At 39.2% G+C, this 25,322-nt stretch overlaps 1 protein-coding gene across 2 annotated transcripts; it reads right to left on the minus strand.

Moving 5' to 3' along the window:
* On the minus strand, positions 1–10,725 carry LOC136763197 (sideroflexin-1). 2 transcript variants are annotated; one of them, XM_066717017.1, is made up of 11 exons: positions 10,648–10,725; positions 3,327–3,496; positions 3,023–3,193; positions 2,796–2,894; positions 2,539–2,614; positions 2,134–2,219; positions 1,725–1,852; positions 1,071–1,120; positions 816–865; positions 374–421; positions 1–235 (listed from the first exon to the last, which is right to left on the minus strand). In XM_066717017.1, the coding sequence occupies exons 2-11, from the start codon at positions 3,488–3,490 to the stop codon at positions 139–141; spliced, it is 969 nt and encodes a 322-aa protein (XP_066573114.1). In that variant the 5' UTR covers positions 3,491–3,496; positions 10,648–10,725; the 3' UTR covers positions 1–138. The 2 variants fall into 2 exon arrangements, with proteins under 2 accessions (XP_066573114.1, XP_066573115.1); XM_066717018.1 differs by lacking the exon at positions 10,648–10,725 and adding an exon at positions 10,513–10,633.
* Between the last annotated feature and the right edge of the window lie 14,597 nt (positions 10,726–25,322).

A 25,322-nucleotide genomic window follows, 5' to 3' on the forward strand; every position in this document is an offset into this window, starting at 1 on the left:
GGTTCCGAATGAAAACCCATTCAAAGGTTAGGATGACCTGGGAGACCATTAAGGACAAATAAACTTTGGCACACAAAATGAAAAAATCACACTGAGCTGCATCCCTGCGCAGTCGACTGAGATGAGATGGCTCTGTTTTCACAGTCCTTTGTTGAAGTAGACCCTCTGCACTCCTGGGCAGCTCTCTCTGATCTTTTCCTGGAGTTCGGGCTCTAGGCGACTCACGGACATGGAGCTACACAAAACCAGAAAGCACAGATTAGCACACTGCATGGCCGTCACTTCAGACCAGCTCAGTTTCTGCAGCTGCCGGCCTGTCAGATCCATTTCTGTGGTGCAGTGTACTGAAGCAAACGGCACCGACACTACAAACCTCTTTTGTGGAAACAATGCGCAGCACAGCGGAGTGGCAAACACCAAGCTGTAAATTAAAAAAATAAATAGACAAATATATATATATATATATATATATATATATATATATAAAATTGTACTGTAATGACATCCAAATACTGCATGTCAAATAACATTCCGTAAGACATGGAGCACAATTCTTAATTCAATTAAACTATTAAATTATGCTTCACTGAAGTATTAGGCAAACACACTCTGCATATACAGACAACCAGTGGAAAATAACACGAGTATAGAATATTCCAGAAAAAAAAAAAACTTCTTCTCAGGTCAGCAAATGAAATGCATTTTCAGTGGAATTACTTTTTTTAGTCTTTTGGAGCCAGAAGCCATTCCTTACATTAAGACCAGCTGTTTCAAGCACCTGCCACTGAAAGCTTTTTCATTCAAATTCTGCTTACCAGAATCCTACCAATCCAACCTGGATGGGAGCACTCAGCCACGGAAATCTCTATAAAGATGGAAAATCAAATTACTGCCGAGCTCTGGGGTCGGGGCCCTGCGGAGGCTGTGCTGTACTGACAGGAGTCAAAGAAGGCCACCATATCATTTTTATACTCTGTAAGGACACATTCGATTGGATAACAGAGGACATGTTAATCAAACTATCATTTGTTTATATTTAAAGTGTGTAAAAAATTGTGAAAAAGGATTACCTTTAAAAATGCTTTCTTTTCCAAACTGTTCATTAAAAAAGGTGGGATAGCTATGAAAAGGAAAAAATAAGTTACAGTTAAAGAAAAGTATTACATTTTAATTTGTATAGCGTCTTATTCCATGATTGTTCTAGCTTTATACTCTAAAACTTGTAGTACAGTAAGCATGCTCATGGGCAGACTGCTTTAGAACATAAATCAATTTTCAAATCCATGGGAAGGGATCAGTAAAATGCATCTTATGAAGAAATGTCGGCCCCATTCATCTTACTGAAGCGTTTCTTTATTCTCAGCAAACAGAATCAAAAAGCATCTGTGCCCCCTGGCAGCAATAAAGCTCAGTTCAATGCTACCCTGTAGTAGCGTTACAGTCCCAGCGGATTGATACCCTTTATGCCTCCTTCAGAATGGAGAGAAAAAACAATACAGTAACAAAAAACCTATTTAGGAAATATTTATAATATTTAGAAAACACAACTGCAGCACCGCGCATCTCTCACTCGGATACATCACCTAAGGAGCATCAGCCTGAGCCAAACCAGACATGCATGCCGACAGTCCCAGATGAGAGCAAGGTGCGGATTGTGACATCACACCGGGGACGGAAACGAGAGAGGTTCAGGAACACGACCCCATCGAGCCGCTGGTACTGACCCATTCCTGGTGCGGCCATGAGGATTCTGGAGATGACCACCTGTGTGATGGCCTGCTGGGCAGCTTTCGTTGACTCCCCCAACCTGTTGTCATTCTCGTCTGTAATGGGGATGCCATGCTTCAGCTCCCTGCCACAGAAAAGGACGTGTCGTTTTCCACATTATAATAATACTACATGCACTACAGTCGAAGATACAGGCACGTAACTCTCTTTCCCCAAAGTACCGCATCAGTATTTTTTTTAGCTGATATTTTTTGTTCCCCACTAGTGATATCTCATGTTGAAAAATGTGTATTATTAATCGCAACAAAAGTCATGGCTAGTTTGCGTGGCTTTCGGGAGACGAGACCTAGAGTGCACAGAATTTGTTCTGACAGGCGAAGGGCAATAACACCTTACACACCTTACCTTTGCCTCATTAGTGGAATATTGATACAGTTAGCAGCAGCTACAGCGGCAAAGGGAACGAATCGCCCTATAAGTGGCGAAACATGCTGTGTGAGAAAAGAAATGTAATCACTTACAGATACAAATACAAACACGGTGATGACAGCATTGGCAATCATAGGGAAACAAGAAACACTCATTCACAGTTTGGATCCAAGTAAAACATAAATTATACGCCTTCAGTTGAGAAGCATCTCTCATCATCTTTGAATTGTTAACATATTGGTTTCTTGGTCTGACAATGGTTCACTTAATACCATAGCGCACCTCATAAACATTACAAATGAAATGTAGACAACATCTTGTTATTGATGAACTCAACATATTAACCACAGACTGGTCTGGTGCAGTTACATGGATGAGTACCTTTGTTAGTGCATTAAGTCCTAAAGCTGTAGCAACGGCCCCCGTGGTGGCAGATACATAGGCTGTACCAAGCTGACTGGAAATGAAAGATTAAAATGAATTAATTTAGACATGCACACACACAGAGGGTAGATACTAGGGTTACAAGTTAAAACTACAGAAATGGGATACATCACCCCCCCGCCCCCCATCAAATCAAATCCATTCAGATATAAAGAAAAAGATAAATGGCATGCCAGTCTTCTGTTCAATCCTACCTCACAGTGAGGGGAGCATCCCCACTCCTGTTGGTGTAATTGACTATTGCGTTAAAGGACTGGTTAATCCACTGCCAGAAAATCACAGCAGGGGTTGTCCTGTAGAAGGGAGAAATGTTCAGATTAAAATACAAATACAATTCTTTCAGGTGCAGTTTTTGCTCAAGACCTTCTGATCTGGTGCGGCTTTTTGTGGTTTGCTTGAATTCCCTGGAACCAATGCTCACTTATAGAACGTCATCATACATCCTGTGATCGTCATGTTCATTGGGACCTGGGCGGACATCCGACCGATCAGGATCATCTTCTCTCCTGTGTCCGGGTGGAAGGCGGAGTCATAGACGTACTTGGCCCTCCAGAGCTCATCCTCCGTCAGGCCGGGAGACACTATTCCTTGCCTCAGAAAAAGAAAAGGAGACTAATAAATGCAAGCTCGCTAAAGGACTTTGAGCTGATGTTCACAGGACTGGAATGGCAGCAATCCCCGGTTCCCATGGTTCCATCTCCCCAGTTTGTTACATCACACAATACCTGTAATCGTGGATTATCTGCCTGGCACTTTCCAGTTGCTCATTGGACAAAAGGATGTTCCTGGGGTCGGTTACAGTGAAGAAATGTTTAGCTCTCCCAGAGAATGTTCCCTGATCCCATCGGGGCTCCTTTATATTGATGTTGGTGGGCAGTTCTGCAGTCATGTTAGCCTACAAGGAAAAAAGCATCAACCAATAAGCAAACCAATTAGTACATTGAAAGAGAGATTTGAAATTTTGGGTAAAGTAAATGACATGGAGGTATCATCACCACAATGCCAAGACCATTTACATACAATTACAAGTCCAATTACCAAAGATACGTCCTTGTAAAATGCCTCTATAACGATAAGACTGCAACCTTCTTAAAGTATATTACAACGATAGTTAAACCTGTTAACCGAACACCTCTTAATACAGAGGGAGAAGTCAATAGGATAATAGTGTTATGGCAAGCAGTAAGCGGCAGTAGGAAAGCAGGAAAATCAAAGCCACTTGTCCTCTTAGAGCATCTGTTGTATAGCACTAGAGGCCGGGTGGAATAAGACTCCCATCATTTATATGTCTTAACTCAATTTATTACCATAGTATGCACATTAACCAGGAAATCAAACATTAAATCGATCACCAAGTCCAAGATTGCATGAAAACTTTGACCCACTTGCAAATTATAAACCCAGTTCTTGGCAGGTTACTGCTGGCTAACATATAAAGCCAAGATTAAATTACAACTTTGACCCAACAATTGTCATCTTAAAAGTCACTATAACAAACTGGATTATAAAACCCTGCAAAGTTTGGATTTATTTTGTATTTCACAGAAAAAAATATGGTTAATTGAATTGGGCAACAGGCACATGGTTTTGGTCAGGCGACTAAGAAGTAATTTGCCCTATTTGTTTTTTTTTTACCACTTCCTGAAATCCCATAATTTGAACACATTCTGTGCATAATTCCTTTCATGCTGCATGGTGCAATTGCAGCACATTTATAGAACATATCATTACAACAGCTGACTTACACAGAGAGAGCTGTCCTCGTAGCACAATGCAGGGAGGGTAACTCTGGAAATGAAGGCTAATTAGCTGTAAAGCGCTGTAAAGAGTTTTTTGGATCAGTATTTCCAAGTTTACAGCATGAACTGGAGTAACCTTATCTGTTTGGGGACTATGTTTAAAAGACCAGCTACTAATTTGGCAAATTCTCTGCATACGCTTTAGAATGTTTAAAATATTCAATATGGCAACATTGATATCAGTTATTCATTAAATAATCCTTTCTTCCTTTGAAATCATACACCACAAAGCACATTGGAATGCAGTGTGGACTAGTGGTCATGGGTTCGGTCTCAGGTGGGGGACAATGCTGTTGTACCCTTGAGCAAGATACTGTATCTAGATTCCTCCAGTAAATTGGGTAATTGTATGAAAAAAGAATGTGATATCTTGCAACAATTGTAAGTTGCTCTTGATAAGGATGAATAAAATGTAATGAAAAGATTAATTAATCTCTCTCCTGTGGGCTGGTTGTCTTGTACCCAGTGTGTCTACAAGGTAGGCATTAATCTGGGACCAAAGGACCTGCAAAGACTATAAGACTGTTTAGGGCTTAAGAGGTTAATAGAGCTGTATGTAACAGATAGGCCATTGAGCCCCTTCTTCACATCTTTGTGTATTCTAATACAAGATCTTGCCTGGCTGTTCACATCCAACAGTTTTGGGAAATGTAAGGTCAAATGATACAATCCAGTTTGAACAGGAAGGATTTCTTATCAGCATCACCCTTGTGCTTAAGGGGAGGAAGAGATGCATTCCAACCAGACCACACCGCACTGGAGACCTACGATGATGGAAAATGTACTAATACTGCAGACACAGGAGTTCTGATACTGAAACAAGTATTTTAAAAGAAACACACAACCAGATTAAATGGATAATTATATCCGGACCAGGGCTTATCCATCTTTCAACAAAGACAAATGGTAAACAAACAAGCAATGTATCCCTTCCCCGGGTTCAAGCGGTGCTGACTTGGCAAATGGTTGCCAAAGCAACAGCTGAGCCACCCAGAAATCTTTACAACCCATAAATCAGCCCATCATCCACACCTCTCGCTGCCCAGGGAGCCCTCCCCCACTGCCACTGCTATTCTGAGCAGGCACACCAGCCCCAATTACCCTTCTGCTTTCTCACTGCTCTATTTCAGGAGTGCGCAGATTACCGTAATAATTTGTTTGTTCGGTCCTCTTGTTCTCCACTGACGAACTGCCCCGCCAGAAAACTTAATGGGTTGCGGGTGCTTTCCCCATTTACTGCCATTTCAGAACTTTCCCTATATTCCGTTTCTGGTGGAATGGTTTACTTTCGTGAGGCGAAGAACAATAAGTGCCCTGAATAAGAACAAATGAAATATGCGTTCGTTGAAGCAATTAAGCAACACATCCGTGACAGGCCTGCACTGTTATTTATGAAAAGGTATAGTCAGAAATACATCTGTGTTATAAGAAGTGGACTGAAAGCAAACACAGTCATCGTTTGGTTGAACCAGGTTTACTAAACTGCATGAATAATAAAATAAAGCAGGTGGTTGTAAAACCTGGTTATTAAGAAGACCCCATGTTTGTAAAATTCTAATTGAGATGATAGTCTTCATAGCACATTTGAAATTATTTTAGAAAGAAAATGCTTCCTGTAGAGCACAGAAGACTTGGGAATAATACAAATCAGCTGAAGCTAATAAACCTAAAACCTCTCCTCTTCTGGGATACAGGTCACACTTTCAGGTCTTCAGCAAATGTTGCAGTATCTTTTGGCAGATGTGGTAGGTTGTCTTACATTGGGTTAAATACAGGAGTGGGTAACGAGACCCATTTAGCACTTATCTGAAACATCCACCAATCATTTGCAATCATCTAGGCCACTCTGGAGCGGATGTTTTCATGGCTGAAGCTGAGGTGAATTCATTCACTTCTTTTCTGTATCAAAAATTGTTCTTTTATTTTATGGGTTGTGATTCAAAAGAAAAGCTGGAACCTTATCTGAAATGGACATTCAGGCATTGGAGTACTGCATTCTGACAATCTTTCAAATGACAATGATTGGGGATGTGATTGTGATTCGGTTGGTTGCGAAGTCAAATGAACAAGAAAACCCTACTGAGTGTCCTGTGATAGGGAGAAATGTACTTCCTCAATAGATAAGCGGACAAGGAACAGTCAGGGCCCAATTTAATTAGAATACCACAATAGGTTAATCAGCTAAAACAAAGCGTTCCGGAGATGGGACAGTTGGGAAGACTCTTACAGAACGTATTATCATACAGAAGTTTACTCCCTTTGGTTGTTGAGTAACTACATGACACCCCTTGGATGGCCTTGGATGAAAATGTTTTTCTAAAAATCTGCTACACAGAAACGACTGCACCTGGCCTCTCTGGAACGATACACAAAGCTTAAATTCATACATGGGTTACACAATTTTGCTGCAGCAATGGTGCAAATACAATATTTCTGCATCACCCATATGACACACATGGAATCACCCAAAACTATACTGGGTGAGACAGGGAGGTCCACAGCTTTCAGGCAGACTACATATACAGGATTATACACCAGAACGAAAGGGTATACATATCATTGTGTCCTTTATAGTCTGAAATTAAGCCATCTAATAAGACAAATTGCTTTCTAATGACATTCCTATGGCACTGGAAATACTGGTTTTAGTAACGGATTTACTGTAATAACATATTCACACTTTTCATACTGATAAACCACTGCAATTCAACCACCGCTTAATTCTTTTCTGAATACTTTTACTTCAGTAATGGGCCATCAATTCTTCCACATTTACTTAATCAGGAATACACTTACTGATGAAGTGGTACTGTAAATGAGGAACTGAAAAGGCATATTTGAAAAATTGTGTTTGAGTAAAAAGTTGGATTGAATGTGATTAAATTAGTCTTAAGTAGAAAGGGCAATAGAGAAATGAAAATCTTCAAAGGGCTGCTAGAGATTGCATTTCTACATTCATTAAATGTCTTCATCTTACAAGACACTAGCTGGGTGACATGCTTATACTCCATTTAAATGGTTCATATATAATCTAACTTGATAATATTGATTGGACCTGATACACAGTGCCCACAATGATCCTGAGAGTCAGAGCAGCTATGCAGTAAAGTCATTTTCTAAAATTGAAAAATCAGGACAGTATCTGAATAATATTATATATATATATATATATATATATATATATATATATATATATATATACACTCACCTAAAGGATTATTAGGAACACCATACTAATACTGTGTTTGACCCCCTTTCACCTTCAGAACTGCCTTAATTCTACGTGGCATTGATTCAACAAGGTACAGAAAGCATTCTTTAGAAATGTTGGCCCATATTGATAGGATAGCATCTTGCAGTTGATGGAGATTTGTGGGATGCACATCCAGGGCACGAAGCTCCCGTTCCACCACATCCCAAAGATGCTCTATTGGGTTGAGATCTGGTGACTGTGGGGGCCAGTTTAGTACAGTGAATTCATTGTCATGTTCAAGAAACCAATTTGAAATGATTTGACCTTTGTGACATGGTGCATTATCCTGCTGGAAGTAGCCATCAGAGGATGGGTACATGGTGGTCATAAAGGGATGGACATGGTCAGAAACAATGCTCAGGTAGGCCGTGGCATTTAAACGATGCCCAATTGGCACTAAGGGGCCTAAAGTGTGCCAAGAAAACATCCCCCACACCATTACACCACCACCACCAGCCTGCACAGTGGTAACAAGGCATGATGGATCCATGTTCTCATTCTGTTTACGCCAAATTCTGACTCTACCATCTGAATGTCTCAACAGAAATCGAGACTCTTCAGACCAGGCAACATTTTTCCAGTCTTCAACTGTCCAATTTTGGTGAGCTTGTGCAAATTGTAGCCTCTTTTTCCTATTTGTAGTGGAGATGAGTGGTACCCGGTGGGGTCTTCTGCTGTTGTAGCCCATCCGCCTCAAGGTTGTACGTGTTGTGGCTTCACAAATGCTTTGCTGCATACCTCGGTTGTAACGAGTGGTTATTTCAGTGAAAGTTGCTCTTCTATCAGCTTGAATCAGTCGGCCCATTCTCCTCTGACCTCTAGCATCAACAAGGCATTTTCGCCCACAGGACTGCCGCATACTGGATGTTTTTCCCTTTTCACACCATTCTTTGTAAACCCTAGAAATGGTTGTGCGTGAAAATCCCAGTAACTGAGCAGATTGTGAAATACTCAGACCGGCCCGTCTGGCACCAACAACCATGCCACGCTCAAAATTGCTTAAATCACCTTTCTTTCCCATTCAGACATTCAGTTTGGAGTTCAGGAGATTGTCTTGACCAGGACCACACCCCTAAATGCATTGAAGCAACTGCCATGTGATTGGTTGGTTAGATAATTGCATTAATGAGAAATTGAACAAGTGTTCCTAATAATCCTTTAGGTGAGTGTATATATATATATATATATATATATATATATATATATATATATATATATATATATATATATATAACGGTGGACCTATCAGCAAATGCAAATTAAATAAAAAGGAAGTGAAAAAATATATAGAATGTAATTCATAATTAAATAAAAATGTGCATCTTCATGTAGCTTTATATTCGTACAAATGATGACTCAATTGAATTGTTTTATTGATGCACCTCTATGTTCTCACTTCTGCAGTCGCATCAAGTTGCAGATTCCTCAGGACAAACACTTGCAGCTGGGAAAGGGTTCGCATATTATCACAGCCATCAGAGCAGACGCTTGTGTGGCCAGGTTTGTGTTCATGCAGCCATCTTTGCTGTAATTTAACTAGAGATTTCATCATCCTTCCTGCAGTCTCAGCGCTTTACGCGTGGAGGACAAGTGGCACATTTTCAACCGAGGGCATTTTCTTCGAAACCACAAGTCTATCGCCTGCCAACACATATTGCAAAATCGGCACAAGATGTAACTGTTATGCCTCTGTGCTCAGAACTCTGCACAGCCGAGTCGGGTTCTATAGCACTGGTCGTGTTCGTGTAGCGCACATTTCTGCAGGTCTGCGCGGATCTGCGCTGCTCCACCAATGGGAGCGGCGGGATTCTGCAGATCTGCGCAGAACTGCGGTAATCTGCGCTACACGAATGAGACCAGTGCCAGAGTAAGAGAGACGCGGCGGACGTGCTCCCTGTGCCCCACGATGATCGCACTGAACCAGACACACAAACGCAGGCATGGACCCGGCAACAACTGCCCGGCTCAAATTAATTACGGCGTTTGCATCATTTCCCGAAGCAGGTTGCCTTCAAGCGATGCCCATGCTGTCATTTGCAATGGCATACACCAACTCGCCAGGAAACCACACACACATCTGATATACTAACCAGGTACAACAGTCAAAGGCTAGGAGGGCAAATATCGTGTTCGGGGATATCAATCATTAATAAGAAATGGACTTTGAACACAGGTTGTATTCATTTCCATTGCACACCCGTCCGAAGACCCCCTTCTGGACCAAAGAATGGACGAGCGATACAATGTTATTAACCTTGAAACGGGTGTATTGTGATGCTGCGGCTCCTGCAATGAACACCGAGGACAGGAACTGCATAGTCCAATATTGCATTTAATTCAGTATTACGTAACCCCAACATCATAATGAAAACCTCAAAAAACACGATTATGATTTTCTATTACTATAAAGGATTTTGTATGCACGAAAATATCTCAAGCTTTATATATTTTAAATTATATATATATATATATATATATATATATATATATATATATATATATATATATATATATATATATATATAGGCAAAGGCTGTGCTTGCATTATGTAACAGACAGCATGTAAAATAAAATGATTGTACCTAGACCTGTACCTGAATTGATGGTGCAACAAATACTAAAAGTGCATGCAATTATCTCTCTCTCTCTCTCTCTCTCTCTCTCTCTCTCTCTCTCTCTCTCTCTCTCTCTATCCATATATATATATATGTATAGATATATAATTTATATATGAAACACAATTGCTAAATACATAATTGTATGAGTAACCTACAGAAAAGGAAATAATCTTCACGCATCTGCCCAGATGTTTCGCTAGCCCCATTCTCCCAAGTGCTGCCACATCTACACATAACTTACCCTGCTTGTCTCGGCTAGATCGCTGCTGTCTGGGCATGTACAGCTCAGATAACAGATCTGTTGTATCTTATTTACATAAAACAGAAACTAAAGAGGAGGGAGAGCCGGTTCGTGTGCGGTTTCAAAGATACTCACTGTATGTATCGTGCTTCTCCGTCCTTCCTCTGCCTCAATCTCAGCACTCCGCCAGAGATGCGAGTGAATGGAGTCTGCGCTCAGTTTCACCCGGAAGTGATTCTTCATGAGCGGCCAATCACATGCCTCACACTGAGCGAACCCCTTTCTCGTCTCCGCTGCGTAACTGTTGGGCGCCATCTTTGTGAAGGGCAGGTGTGCCAGAGAGAGATGAACATTTTTTTTAGGGCAACTATAATGTTACATTCATTTGTTGAGTTACTTAAGACCGGAACAACTTGATAAACCTCAGGTAATGTTATTCATTGTCATCTGCAGATTAATTTTCACTGTGTTGTTGTTACACTTGTTATATTGTGACCATGACTTCTTATCCCGAATAATGGCTCAACTGAGTACATAAGATGTCAGATGATTTATATTAAACACTGCTTCCCCCCATGCACGAATAATAATGATTTAAGCCGGGCCAGGCCGAGAGCATGTAAAAAAAAACCACTGCAATATCTACACTGTAAAATGGTTGATTGTATCACATTTCAATATATTGTCCCCATAATTAAGACAAGCAATGTAACGTTTAAGTGTGATTCTTAGAGGCTGGGTGTTCCAAAATAAAAAATATATATACAGGAAATAAAGGCACCTGGTGTCATACCTGTAAGAGATGGGGGGCAAAGCAGCTGAAAAATGGTATAATGAATGGTCTCACGATTTTCACCGGCGATAGGATTAACCCATTGCCAAAATGCAGTTAGAACTTCCTGTTACTCTCTGGGTGGGAGAATGGGTGGCTCACGCTCTTTGAGAACATTTTTAGATTATGCTTCAGAGACGAGAGAAGAGGAGACACACACACACACACACACACACACACACACACTCCATGTGCACAACATCCTGACTGTGGAGGTGACCCAGCACACACAGCAGGTCCGACAGGTAGGCCCAAGCCAGGTGGCAGGGGTGGAAGACAGTAGCGGCTCCTGACCATAAATTTAGGTGGGGCAGATTCTGGATCGTATTGTAGGCTATATTATTAACCTACAATTGATTGACAAATGACTGAACACATGCAGAACACTTTGGGCAGAGATCTAGTGTCCTTGCGTAATTCAGCTTGCGGGTGATGCTCTAATGTTGATTAGCAGGCTCGACATACATACATAGAATGTTATCTTAGAATGCACACATTAATGTTGTATTTATTGTGTTTGAATATTGATTTAAATGGTTACGAGGGGGAAAAAATCAGGAGACGAAAACAATGCCAATTCTCAGAACAATTATCAAGTAGCCTAACCATTAGCGCATGGGGATCTGGGCTATTTAACAAAACAAACACAAACAAACTATTTACAGGCTATTTTTTATCTATCTATCTTTTTTATTTTATTTTTTTTATTTTATTTTTTGTGATTGTTCTTTTGCAATTGTTTCCCTTCTGGAATGTAGAAATGTATTTATTTAATAACATATTTATTTACTGGCTATTTACAAGAGCACGTTTAAACTAATTGATTTATGCTTTCACTTATTTGATAGTGATTTATTTTTTGTATAAGAATTTGGCCCGCCGTTGCTTAATATTAGCACATTTTTCGATGATTGCTTTGTTGAACTTGGGGATCTCATGCATTAAACGTTTTTCAATTGAATGCATCACCAATGCATTAAGCCGTTCCTGGGACATAGTGTTTCTCAGAAATGTTTTAATTCGTTTAAGGGTGGAGAAACATCTCTCAGACACAGACTCATATACCCTTTGCTGACACGGAATGGTATAGCATTGTCCGGAACTACGTTCATGTAACATAAAAACAGGCGGGCCAGTCTCATATCTGCCCATATGTCTCTCTATTAGAGCACGCTGCATTTCCATTTTTCACCACAGATTTACATTGGAAAAATGTGGGGCGCTGTTGAGCTCGGGAGGGCTCAGAGACCAGCTGCCCCGCTTAGTGCAATCATTAATATAGTCACCCTGTCAACCAAAGCCATGTGCTAAATTTAAACATACCAATCCCACTTTATGACTTAAAATAGCCTAATGATGAAAGCGTTTATGAGTTAACAATTTTAGGATTTATAAAGTTTATATAGAGTTCTATGTTTTCAAGTGGCTGAATATTTTGGTGGGGCTCTGCTCTGCCCCACCTGCCCATACAGACGAGCCGCGGCTGGTGGAAGAGTACTGTAGCTCTCCAGGACCTGGGTTGGACAGAGCACATATATACACATCCTCTTTCTCTCTCTCACCTTGTTGTACTGAGATAACTCAGTGCATATTCAAAGAGGTCAAAGGTCAGGAGTTGTGGCTCAGATCAAAGATCAAAGAGACCATGTGACAGTGTGTTAATAAGTCAGTTTGTGAAGTTGCTATTAAGAGCTTTTTTCCTTTTCATTTTGTTAATTAATTGAAGTGAAACTCAGGTATAGTGTACAATCAAGCTATGTTAAATCTAACAGTCCATTATTCAGTGTATTGAGCATATAGTAAAAGTGGTATATTATTAAATAGGGAAATAAGTGTAGGCTACTGCGTATTTGGAAAATGTAGCAGAATTAGAAAAAGGCTACATAATGTGTGTGAGTTATTGGAAATTAAACAAACTTTTTTGGATTACCTAATGCATCCATACATTCCTCTGTAGTATCTCAAGGGGAATTATACAGACACTTGATACCACTCAGTAGTTCATTATTATATTATTTTAAAATTGTCTGCATCTGCCTTCCTCTCTGAGAAAGGAAACCGAGCTCTCCTGCTATTCAGTTCTTTTTTTAAAGTTTATTTCATAACAGCACACTGTGTAATTGAATGCATGCTGGCATGCCTTTTACAACCATCATAAATCAAAACAAGTGTCTCTTAAAAATAGGTTTAATCAAAGCCACAGACATGATTAATGATCTTGCAGTGTAGAGACCCAGTCAACTACTGTAGAATATTAATAATCAGCATAGTGCAGAACATTAAGACCTTATTAAAATAACAATATCAATGACCCTATGGCACCCCTGCCCAAACAAAGATAATGGTATTTGCAGGCTGTCCAGGATGTATTCGCTCTCGCTCTCAAATTCATAATCAAATTCAAAACGAGCTTTATTGGCATGCCATGTTCACATAGGTATTGCCAAAGCATGTACGATACAGGTGATACATAACAAAAATAAAAAATTAAAACAACACTTCAAGCAATGAGTATGATTAATTAAATATGTTTTAAAAATAATATATAATAAATAAATATAGTAATATTAAAAAGTAATAAAGAGAAATCCAGAAGAAGCAAAAATGTAGACGTCAATAAAACATTCATCATTCCCATTAAAGTCCTCGATCAGAAGGATGGGGATTTTTTTCTTTCTGGGGGAGGAGTGTGAATTCTCTGATATGGTTCAGAAATGGTCTGAGTCTGTACCTGGTCAATGTTTGCCTTTCTTTGGGGTTTTTGAACAATATTTTGAATATTATTCCTATTTAGAGCCTGATAACATTCAAGTTCTGGCGGCGTATTTATAAACAGAAACAATAAGGACACACAAAATAAATCGTAACCTGTACCACCATAGTAGAGTCAGACTTTACTTTACTCTGCATGTGCATTAATTTTCAACATGGCAGTTCTTTATAACCACTACACGTTACATTCACCAGTAATCCACAGCTGCAATTTTCAGTACCAGTCTCGCAAATACACACACGCTATGACATCAGTTTGGTGTGATAATACAAACTGCTGATATTCACCAGGAAAACAGAAACCAAATATGGTTACACATTTGAAATAAAAACAAACACAGTGAGAAAACAAAACACATTCAGAAAATCACCAATCACCCAAGTCCGATTCCCAGTATGAATGGGTTTTATGAGCTCAACTTCACTTGCATATGCTAATGTTCTTAAAGAGCCCTTAACAGTCATACATTTACACTCAGGATTGTATCATGCCATTCAGTTTGGTTTTTGGTGTGTGTGTCCTTTAGGTTTATGTCAGTTTATGTCAGTTGGGGCTCTCCGGTGTCTGTGCAGCTCGGGGTTGTGAGGAGAGCTGGTAATAAAGCAAGCAAAACATATTTACCTCTCTTTTTTGATTGTAAATATGGTCAGATGTGCAGTGGTTAGGTAGGAATCAAATTTTACTCCTATTCAGGACACTGCTGAGGGGAACTGGGGCATCCAGTTGAATTATTTAAATGTAATTATTTAAAAACATTCAGTGATGTTAGCCTGATCAGTATTTAGTGTTTCATCAACTGCATGGTATACATTTTCATTGCCAAAGGCTTTTCATTTTTTGAAGGTAGTTTTTTTAGAGTCTCCCAGAAAGAGCTTTGATCTGTTAAATTTACAATCTCTGATAATTGCTGGGACAGTCGTGCTTTTTCTTGCGCAGCAGGTGTCTGTAGCGTTGTGCAGCCTGGGCAGTAGCTGAGCTGCACCTCCTGGTTGGACAGCTGTCTGAGCTCTTTTCTGACAGCCGCACACTGCTTATCAAAGCACATTTTGTCTCGTTTGTTGGCGTCTCTATTTTTAGATTTTAGAGGCTTAAGTTTAGTTCTTTGAGCTTATATTTTCCCTGCAATATGTGTTCCCATTTTATTACTCTCATATTCTGTGTACTAAAAATACAGTGGCTCTCAAAATTATTCACCCCCCTTGGACTTCTCCACATTTCATTGTGTTACAACATGAAATCAGAATGGATTTAATCAGGAGATTTTGCCACTGATTAAAATATAATCTGCAAATTGTTCTAAATGAATTACAAATACAAAACAGAAAATAATTGAATGCATAAGTAATCACCCCCTTCAGTCAATATTTGAGTCTATGTGGATAAGTCTCTACCAGCTGTGCACATCTGGACAATTCTTGCCCATTCTTCTTTGCAAAATTGCTCAAGCTCCATCAAGTTGGATGGGGACCTTTGGTGAACAGCAATTTTCAACTCTTTCCACATATTCTCAATTGGATTGAGGTCCGGGCTTTGACTGGGCCACTCCAGGACATTGACCTTTTTGTTTTTAAGCCACTCCAGTGTGGCTTTGGCTGTATGTTTGGGGTCATTGTCCTGCTGGAAGATAAATCTTCTCCCAAGTTCCAGGTCTCTTGCAGACTTCAGCATCTTCCAGGATTTCTCTGTACTTTGCTGCATCCATTTTGCCCTCTATCTTTACAAGGTTTTCAGACCTTGATGCAGAGAAGCATCCCCATAGCATGATGCTGCCACAACCATGCTTCCCGGTAGGGATGATGTTCTCATGATGATGTGCAGTTTTAGGATTGCGCCAAATGTAGCACTTAGCGTTGAGACCAAAAAGCTTTTGTTTTGCCACTCTCCCATAAAGGCCACTTTTGTGAAGCACCCGGGCTATTTTGCAGTATGCCCAGTGTCTCCCAGCTCAGCCGTGGAAGACTAACTCCTTTAAAGTTGCCATAGGCCTCTTGGTGGCCTCCCTGACCCTGACTAGTGCCCTTGAGGATGGCCTGATCTACGCAGATTCACAGTTGTGCCATATTCTCTCCATTTCTTAATAATGGACTTTACTGTGCTCGGGGGGATATTCAATGCCTTGGAAATATTCTTATATCCGACACCTGGTGCTTAAGAACCTTATTCCGGAATTGATTTGAATGTTCTTTTGTCTTCATGATGTAGTTTTTGTTAGGAATTGTACTAACCAACTGTGGGACCTCCCAGAGACAGGTGAATACTTTTGAGAGCCACTGTAGTTTAGCATATCGTCAGTCTCTTGGCTGCTCACCTGTTTCTACAATTCCTCTGTGCTACCTTCTGTCCACATGTACGAGCGTTTGTGTTTAATTAGTTTGGCATTTGGGAAGCAGGTACTGCGTCTCTGTAAAGGCCTGGGTCTGTGTTTCAGTCAGAACAGTGTTCCAGTCAGAGTTTCTATAGGATAAATCACTTGATAGGCTCTTCTTCCAAGCTATTTTGTTCAGTCCATCAGTGCAGGGAAGCAGTCAGTCTAGTTTATGGGCAAAAGGCTCTGACAAGAGAGCTGGGGAGTACAGAGACACACACAGGGAAACAGCTATAGCACCAGAGGCAGACGAAAAGCACCTGTTTTTAGAGCTTTTCATCAAAAGGAGAATAGATTGTATGTATCTGCCCACCCAGTCAACATAGAGAGGAGACTGCAGTTGTAATGCACAGTAGAAAACTGTTCTTCTGAGTCACACAGCAGTTAATACTCTGTGGAACCAGATAATCCAGACAGATCCCCCACTAGGCTCAGATTTACATATGCTTTCTGACCTCGAGTTGTCGAGACAAGAAATACACATGCTGACAGACTCCTATTCATATATCAGCAGTCTGACAAATGCTAATCCTATAAGGAAGACAAAAAAGGAATTCTCATGTTACAAACGCTGTAGAATTCTTATGCTATAATCAGCATTTAGTTGTTTGCTTCGGAAACATTTTAGATGAAATATAAAAATTTAAAAAAACAAACACAAGGAAAAAAACAACAATATGAACATACAAATACAATACTGAGAAGGTAAATAAACAGGCTTACTCATTACAATAACATACAATAATACTAAGTAAGAAGAATAAAATTACATGTATGGGATTTTTTAAAATTAAAAGGATGAAATTAATAATCGTCTTGTTTTAATTGTTTTCTGCTTTGTTAGAAACGCAGAGAGAAATACTGCCACTGGAAGGTCTTTTTCTTTGCTCAGTAAACCATGAACACGTTTCCCGTTAGGTGGCGCCCTATGACAATTAAACTACAGCAAAGTCCTTTTTATGGGAGGACATACAATCTTCTGTAATAACGAAATACAACGGGCAAAGAAAAAATATATATCTCTGTCTTATAATGTCTTATAATTATAACGAGAGGTAATTAATACCCGAGAATACCAAAACATTTATTCAACGGAATTCATACATTTTAACTCCTCACTTGATACTGGAAAATGTAGGCCTTGGTGTGACATGTGGTGTGGTGTGGCAAAATAACAGAAAAGTGCAGTGTGATGTCGTGGTAAAATCACGCTAAGATGTCTTAATAATAATAATAATAATAATAATAATAATAATAATAATAATAATAATAATAATATAAAGTATCTTGACTAACCTTGAAAAATGTCTACAGCTAGAAAGCCAATTGCTAAAATGAGATTTCCCTTAATAATAGTATGCTGATTTGTTTTAGTTTTCATATTTTTTTTAGTACCGAATAGTTTAATTTTACTATTTGTTTTTACTATACTAAGTGGACGCTAGGGGGCAATATTTTTCCTTGTTTAAACGGCGGAGTTTGACAGCGAATAAACCTTGTTGTTATTATTATTATTATTATTAACAACAATAATAATAATAATAATAATAATAATAATAATAATAATAATAATAATAATAATAATAATAATAATAATAATAAATATGCTTTTATCCAAGGGGACTCGCACAGTTTTCCAACACTAACAATGTTGTACACGTTAGAAGGGCAGCAACATCATTATACACCCATATAAAATATAATATATAGTAATAATTATAAACTAAGTAATATCATAATAATATTATAATATAGCAGTGCACCATATTATAGTATAGAGGAGTCATTACAATCTTTTATAGTATGGCACAGTTAAAGTAATGCATAGTGACTATAATAAAGACACTATGTAAACAGTAAAATCATATAATGTAAAATGGTGCTTTACAAACATATGTTAAAATAAAATCACTTATTTTAAAACCACTAACCCCTTCAATTATAGTAAAATGAAAAACAAAAGATCAAATAGGAAACAACCAAAACTACAAATCAACCCTTACAGCATAGAATACAAAGAATTACCTTAATTTTCATTGCATGCAGCCAATAGGCAATACAATCCTAGACATAGAAATTGTCCTACAGATTAATGGTGGTGTCAGAAATCTTTATTTTTATTCTTTTATTAAGCTTAATGTAAGCAACACCGTATTTGCTGAGAAATACACTGTCTAATGTAGGTATATAATAAATGTTCTTTATCGACTCATATTGCAACACAATGTTTTTCAAATAGTCTTTGAATACATTCACAACAATAAAACAGGTGATTTATGTAAATTACTGGGAGTAAAATCATTTTACTAACATGCCCATACCTAATGGATTGGCAGTAAGGCAATATGTTAACATCGTCATCCACCAGATTAAATGGAGTGTTGTTTTCCAATAGAGAAAAAAATATAACAGTTGCACGGGGCTAATGCAAAATGAAGGAAGCTTTGAAAAGCAATACTTTTCATAGCAGGAATAATTTGAAATTAAAGAGAAAGCTACACTTTTATCAACCCTGTAAGGTATGCATTGGAGATTAAATTAGTTGATGCAAATGACTAATAAATAAGTCATTAGCTTGCTTTGACATTTCTTCAATTTATGGGTTTTGATCTTGGGCATTGCTTTAGAAAAACAGTCTTGGGGGTTGGGGTATTATCAGTCATGATTATGTGTTTAAAGGGTTGAGACAGGGATGGCATTTAATTTCTAATGAAGGATTAGATTTCTACCGGGTTAACTACTGTAAAAGTTGAAAATTGAGTTGCACATTGGGAGTTCCTTAATTAATATTTATTTTAAAATGTCCAGGTAATATGACTCAGTCAACATTGATAATAAGATTAGTTACAAAGATGACACTTTTGAAATGCTTTATTTTGACACAGACGTCTGTATTTGATTCTCAATGGATAATTAAACTGATCTGAATAAAACTTTAGTCTTCTAGATGGGCATTGTCCTGCTTATTAGCAATACAGTTGCCTGAACTGCAACCCAGGATTTCACACTTCATTCAATTGAAAACGTTTAATATGCGTCTCTGAGTCCACATTGGACTTCTATCATGTAATATCAATACATATGCAAGTCTGGATTATTCATAGGCAGTGTTATAGGATGTATTCACTCTGAGTATGTTGCAAGTGGTAGGACACTTAACCGATTATTGCACAAAAACATTAACTGTAGGATATCAAATGATGCTTGACAGATGTTGCAGTTTTTTTTCCAAGGATTACATTTTCACTAAGCAGTTGAATATACTGTTCATGCAGTGTGAGTGTATATTAATATCTTTGTGTGTGTGTCTCTCTCTCTCTCTCTCTCTCTCTCTCTCTCTCTCTCATATATATATATATATATATATATATATATATATATATATATATATATATATATCATACAATCATGTTTGGCAAATTTGATTTTGCAAATCTTAGTCTCTCATAATAACCTTTGATTCAATTTGGAGATTCTGCAAATAGTATGGCATGCAGACATGATATTATGTTTTATGATATGCACAGAGGAATACACAGCTCTATCCCATAGGTCTCATAGCAGAACTGATTATCCACACACCTGTCAAATCTGATTGATGAATGGGGAAGACAGGAAGTCATTGGCAGGTAAATGAATAGCAGAGTGCCAAGTGTCGGAGGAAAACGAAACATATGTTGGGGACATAGCCGAACAGTAAGTCATTGAATAATTGGGATGTGAACAGAAATACAATCCAGCCATCGGAGCATGATCAACAGCTTCCATCATATTGAGTGACAGAGCAGCAAATTCCTGTTTGCAGCATTAGCAGACCAGGTCTCTGGGAGTTTATAGCACAGTACAGTGAGAATGTACAGGGTCCTGATCTCTCTGGAGACGAGAGGAAACCCATAGACTGTTAATGGGTTTACTGAACACACACACAATAATGCCTGTTATTTAACAAAGTATATGACTACTATTCTTGACCAAATTATGTCTCTGTGGACTGTAGTTAATACACATATTTGGTAGGAGTGCATTTCTAGCCTTGAAGTTCCTTTAGCAGGCAGTTTCTGATATTCTAATTACTTGTGAAAGCCACTGAAGAATAGTGAAAGTTTTCCCATTGCAGACAGAAAACTACCCTCCAGTCTTCATTTGGATAATACTGGATTATGGGCTGGATTAGAGAACTAGGCTGCTGCAGTGATTAAAGGACAAACTTGTCTGTTGATAGAAACACACCTCACTGTGAGATAATGCAGCTTAATCCGGTATCCAATAAACCGGTTTAGTTCAGAGTTCAAAGTTTCAAAGTAGGGCTGCCTACAGAACCCAAAAGTAATGTAAAATGTTACTGTTTCTATATAATAGTGATAACAATAATAGTATTCATGATGATAAGCATGACTTTAACTCAGTACACACCAAAATTGTAGCCATTATTACATTTTTAATTTATTTTTTATACCAGTGTTTTTTATAATATAGATGTTTTATTTGATAACACATTATGTGACATAAATAATTGTTTAAGCCATTAATCCCTACTCTGCATGGTACATTTATCCTTGGTGTCACTGCATAACTTTGGATTATTCAAATTCCAACCCATTGCCCGTGAAGAGCTGTACGGTTTCCAGCAAACTGGGCTTCTTTCCAAGGATTGCTTCTCACCTGGGTGCTCTAGAAGTGACATTTGCACCTCCTCCAGTATCCAAAGAAGTGAAATTGTGTCACATTTGTGAATGCACAGAAACTGAAATGTCTTTTCTTTGCAGATATAACAATAGTTTAGTTATTAGCTGCTTCTCAGTTCCAACAAGCAATGCTGCTGTAATTTGTTCTGCTGGCAAATTCTGAGAAAGAAATGCATCTTTATTAATTTGACTCCTTAAAAAACATGGTCCAGCTACTTTCCGGTATTCTGATGGTGATTCTATTCCTGTCTTCTTTTCCTGTGTCATCACCAGCACAGTTCCTACTGTCATTAAACTGCAGCTAAAACCAAAAGGATGACTGCCAATGCCTTTTAAAAATGACTGCCATTTAAAAATATAATTTCATAACGGCCATATATATTATCCCCATTTATAAAGTAGCGGAACTCTTATCCTCTGCTCCACCTCCGATTCTAGCACTAATGTCTATGTCTGGAAAGCGACATTAATTCAAACAAAGCCCTGTTCTCACCCGCAACGGTCATTGTATTCTGGCGAGGCGACACACACACTGGCTGACAGACAGAGTGATACTGACACACACACACAGATAAGGGGGTGTACTATATGACCTTCCAAGTTGGTCACTTATGATAATTTCTGTTCCTATATGACATGTTGTGGCTGTACTGTACCACACCTTGTCTGTCTTTTCCTTATTTGGCTTGTATTTATGCCTATTACAGGGGCTATGATGTATAAATGGTTTAATTAATCTTGGCAGGTATTTCCACCATATGACCAGTTATGATGATGATGGTGATGATGGTGTTGGACTTTCTGATGGATAAATGTAAAAAGATGCCCCCGGAAAGGCTGGGGAGAGAAAACAATGGATTTGAAGGGGTAATGAAATCAGACTGTCCTGTGGAGGAGCCACCTCTTCTTTGAAGTTAATATCATACGAATCTAGGGGAGGCAGGAGAGCTGAGGTGCAGCTCAGGGAATTCACAGCTTCCTGATGAGCCAAGTGATGGGGTGGCTGTTTTCCGGGAGAAATTACATCAAATACATTTTCTGTACAAATGAGATAAAGGGCTGGCAGCTGGGAATGAACAAATGCCAACAGGAAGTCAGACTGAAGACAAACGTCTGAAGGTTGAAAAGCTGTTCATGCTGGGCTGTGGGGAAATAAACTCACATTACACCCACCTGCCAGCAGTCCTGTCATACTCAGTAGTTCAGTAATATATTGAAGAAGCTGCTGCATATTTTCTATCAAATTGGACACTGATGATACTACAAAAGAACCCCAGACTCAGGGTTTTAATGACCATGAACTGCAGTCCACTCATTTTTAATCTTGTCATGAATGCCTGTGAACATACACGCATTGTTTTTTAATATATCAAACAATAAGGTCACACTTGACAATAATGGGCACAAATTCTTAATGAACTAATGTTTGAATGTATCACAAGTATTATCCCTGACCCTAAACCTAGGGCCCATTCAATAATAAATGTTTGCAAGCTGTGAACGCAAAAAGTTGTGGGAGAGTCGCAGGAGGGAATATCGCAATGCAGTTTCTCACTGAATTAAATCTAAAATATGAAGACCTGTGAACAGGGAGGAGACTCGTTTCGCTTGTGTGGTTTCCAAAATGGGCAGGCAGCACGAAAGGCACTACGAGCCAATCACAGTGTTTGTTATTGAAAAGAGAGCGGGGGTGGAAGCCGCAAATGCTCCCTGAGAGAGGCCACAGTAGCTCACGAAAGTATATAAACACAGAAATCTGGCGTTCCATGCTGTAAATCGAAAGCATTAATCTACCTGCTGATACAAAACTACAAACCTATACTATGTAGCGCTTAAAAATATGAGTAACCCTGATTGTAACCTTGTTATACATGTGATCAACAGCAGAACTCAGATGAAGTGCATAAAGTATTAATGTGTTTTACTGTTGTAATTAACAAAGTATGACCAAAAATAAATCAATATATATGTTTATGGGGCACTTAGGAAATAAGTTTAAACTTGACCTCATTTAATATCTCACGTTAAAAGTGTTTTGTTTCAAAGTCACTGTTTAGTGGAAAGATACAAAAACTGATTAGACAGAAAATAGGGCAGTCTCTCCACAGGTTCCTCGCATTTAAAGCTTTCTTGGCAAGTTACAGTGAAACATTCCTCAGATTAGTGGGGTATGATAGGTTTGTTCCTCTTCTGATGGGGCAGAGGCTAGGGCTACAGACACAAAAGTATGTGTACTGAGAAGTGTATTTCAACAGTGCATTTCTGAACTAGACAAAATCAAAACTACACAACTTGTATAGCAACTACACAACTTGGAGCCACTCATCGGTGACAGTGACTGTATGTGGGGGACGCAGGGGCATGAAACTAAGTGACATAAAACACAGGCAAAGACTATTACTGCAGAGGGAGCTGCTGTGCACACTCACTCAGACCTCGTCCGTCAGAGAGGTACTTCATCTCGTCAGCACCCGAGGCAGATATGTGAAATTGTCATCCTGTAGCTCATACTTTGATAAGCTGGGTAAAAGCGTGTCGTGGAAAAAAGAAAGAAAACAAAAAAACAGGCAAATTTCTAACTTGCATATCCATGTCATCGTCAGACAGTAATCAAGACAGGCTGCAGGGTTTCTCTGAACACTGTGACGCGGGGATTGACACCATATTGTGTGACCAAGAAATCTCATCACAGCTATTATAGCAGCTGTTGTGTACAAGAGATATGTATTAAATATACACTCACCTAAAGGATTATTAGGAACACCTGTTCAATTTCTCATTAATGCAATTATCTAACGAACCAATCACATGGCAGTTGCTTCAATGCATTTAGGGGTGTGGTCCTGGTCAAGACAATCTCCTGAACTCCAAACTGAATGTCTGAATGGGAAAGAAAGGTGATTTAAGCAATTTTGAGCGTGGCATGGTTGTTGGTGCCAGACGGGCCGGTCTGAGTATTTCACAATCTGCTCAGTTACTGGGATTTTCACGCACAACCACTTCTAGGGTTTACAAAGAATGGTGTGAAAAGGGAAAAACATCCAGTATGCGGCAGTCCTGTGGGCAAAAATGCCTTGTTGATGCTAGAGGTCAGAGGAGAATGGGCCGACTGATTCAAGCTGATAGAAGAGCAACTTTGACTGAAATAACCACTCGTTACAACCGAGGTATGCAGCAAAGCATTTGTGAAGCCACAACACGTACAACCTTGAGGCGGATGGGCTACAACAGCAGAAGACCCCACCGGGTACCACTCATCTCCACTACAAATAGGAAAAAGAGGCTACAATTTGCACAAGCTCACCAAAATTGGACAGTTGAAGACTGGAAAAATGTTGCCTGGTCTGATGAGTCTCGATTTCTGTTGAGACATTCAGATGGTAGAGTCAGAATTTGGCATAAACAGAATGAGAACATGGATCCATCATGCCTTGTTACCACTGTGCAGGCTGCTGGTGGTGGTGTAATGGTGTGGGGGATGTTTTCTTGGCACACTTTAGGCCCCTTAGTGCCAATTGGGCATCGTTTAAATGCCACGGCCTACCTGAGCATTGTTTCTGACCATGTCCATCCCTTTATGACCACCATGTACCCATCCTCTGATGGCTACTTCCAGCAGGATAATGCACCATGTCACAAAGGTCGAATCATTTCAAATTGGTTTCTTGAACATGACAATTAGTTCACTGTACTAAACTGGCCCCCACAGTCACCAGATCTCAACCCAATAGAGCATCTTTGGGATGTGGTGGAACGGGAGCTTCGTGCCCTGGATGTGCATCCCACAAATCTCCATCAACTGCAAGATGCTATCCTATCAATATGGGCCAACATTTCTAAAGAATGCTTTCAGCACCTTGTTGAATCAATGCCACGTAGAATTAAGGCAGTTCTGAAGGCGAAAGGGGGTCAAACACAGTATTAGTATGGTGTTCCTAATAATCCTTTAGGTGAGTGTATATGCAGTACAATAAATGTATATCTGTCTGTCTATCTGTCTATTAAACTGCATTTGTATTTCTGGATTTCTCCACAGTCTTGGGGACTCATCTCCTGTGATGCGGTGTGTTTGTCCCTAGTGTGGCTGACATGGGTCAGCGTGCTTGGAAGAAAGCTCAGAAGTAAAATCTGACATCAGTACAATAAGCCTTTAGA

Source organism: Amia ocellicauda, chromosome 11 (genome assembly GCF_036373705.1).
Source record: "Amia ocellicauda isolate fAmiCal2 chromosome 11, fAmiCal2.hap1, whole genome shotgun sequence".
Lineage (NCBI taxonomy): Eukaryota > Metazoa > Chordata > Actinopteri > Amiiformes > Amiidae > Amia > Amia ocellicauda.

What these genes read in the sequence shown, in the direction of transcription:
- LOC136763197 (XM_066717017.1), bottom strand. Translation starts at nt 3,490, where the DNA reads ATGACTGCAGAACTGCCCACCAACATCAATATAAAGGAGCCCCGATGG. An exon ending in GATGCTCCCCTCACTGTGAG is followed by an intron (nt 2,615 to 2,795) that starts GTAGGATTGAAC and finishes TTTCATTTCCAG; the next exon opens with TCAGCTTGGTACAGCCTATG. An exon ending in ATTCCACTAATGAGGCAAAG is followed by an intron (nt 1,853 to 2,133) that starts GTAAGGTGTGTA and finishes TTTCTGTGGCAG; the next exon opens with GGAGCTGAAGCATGGCATCC.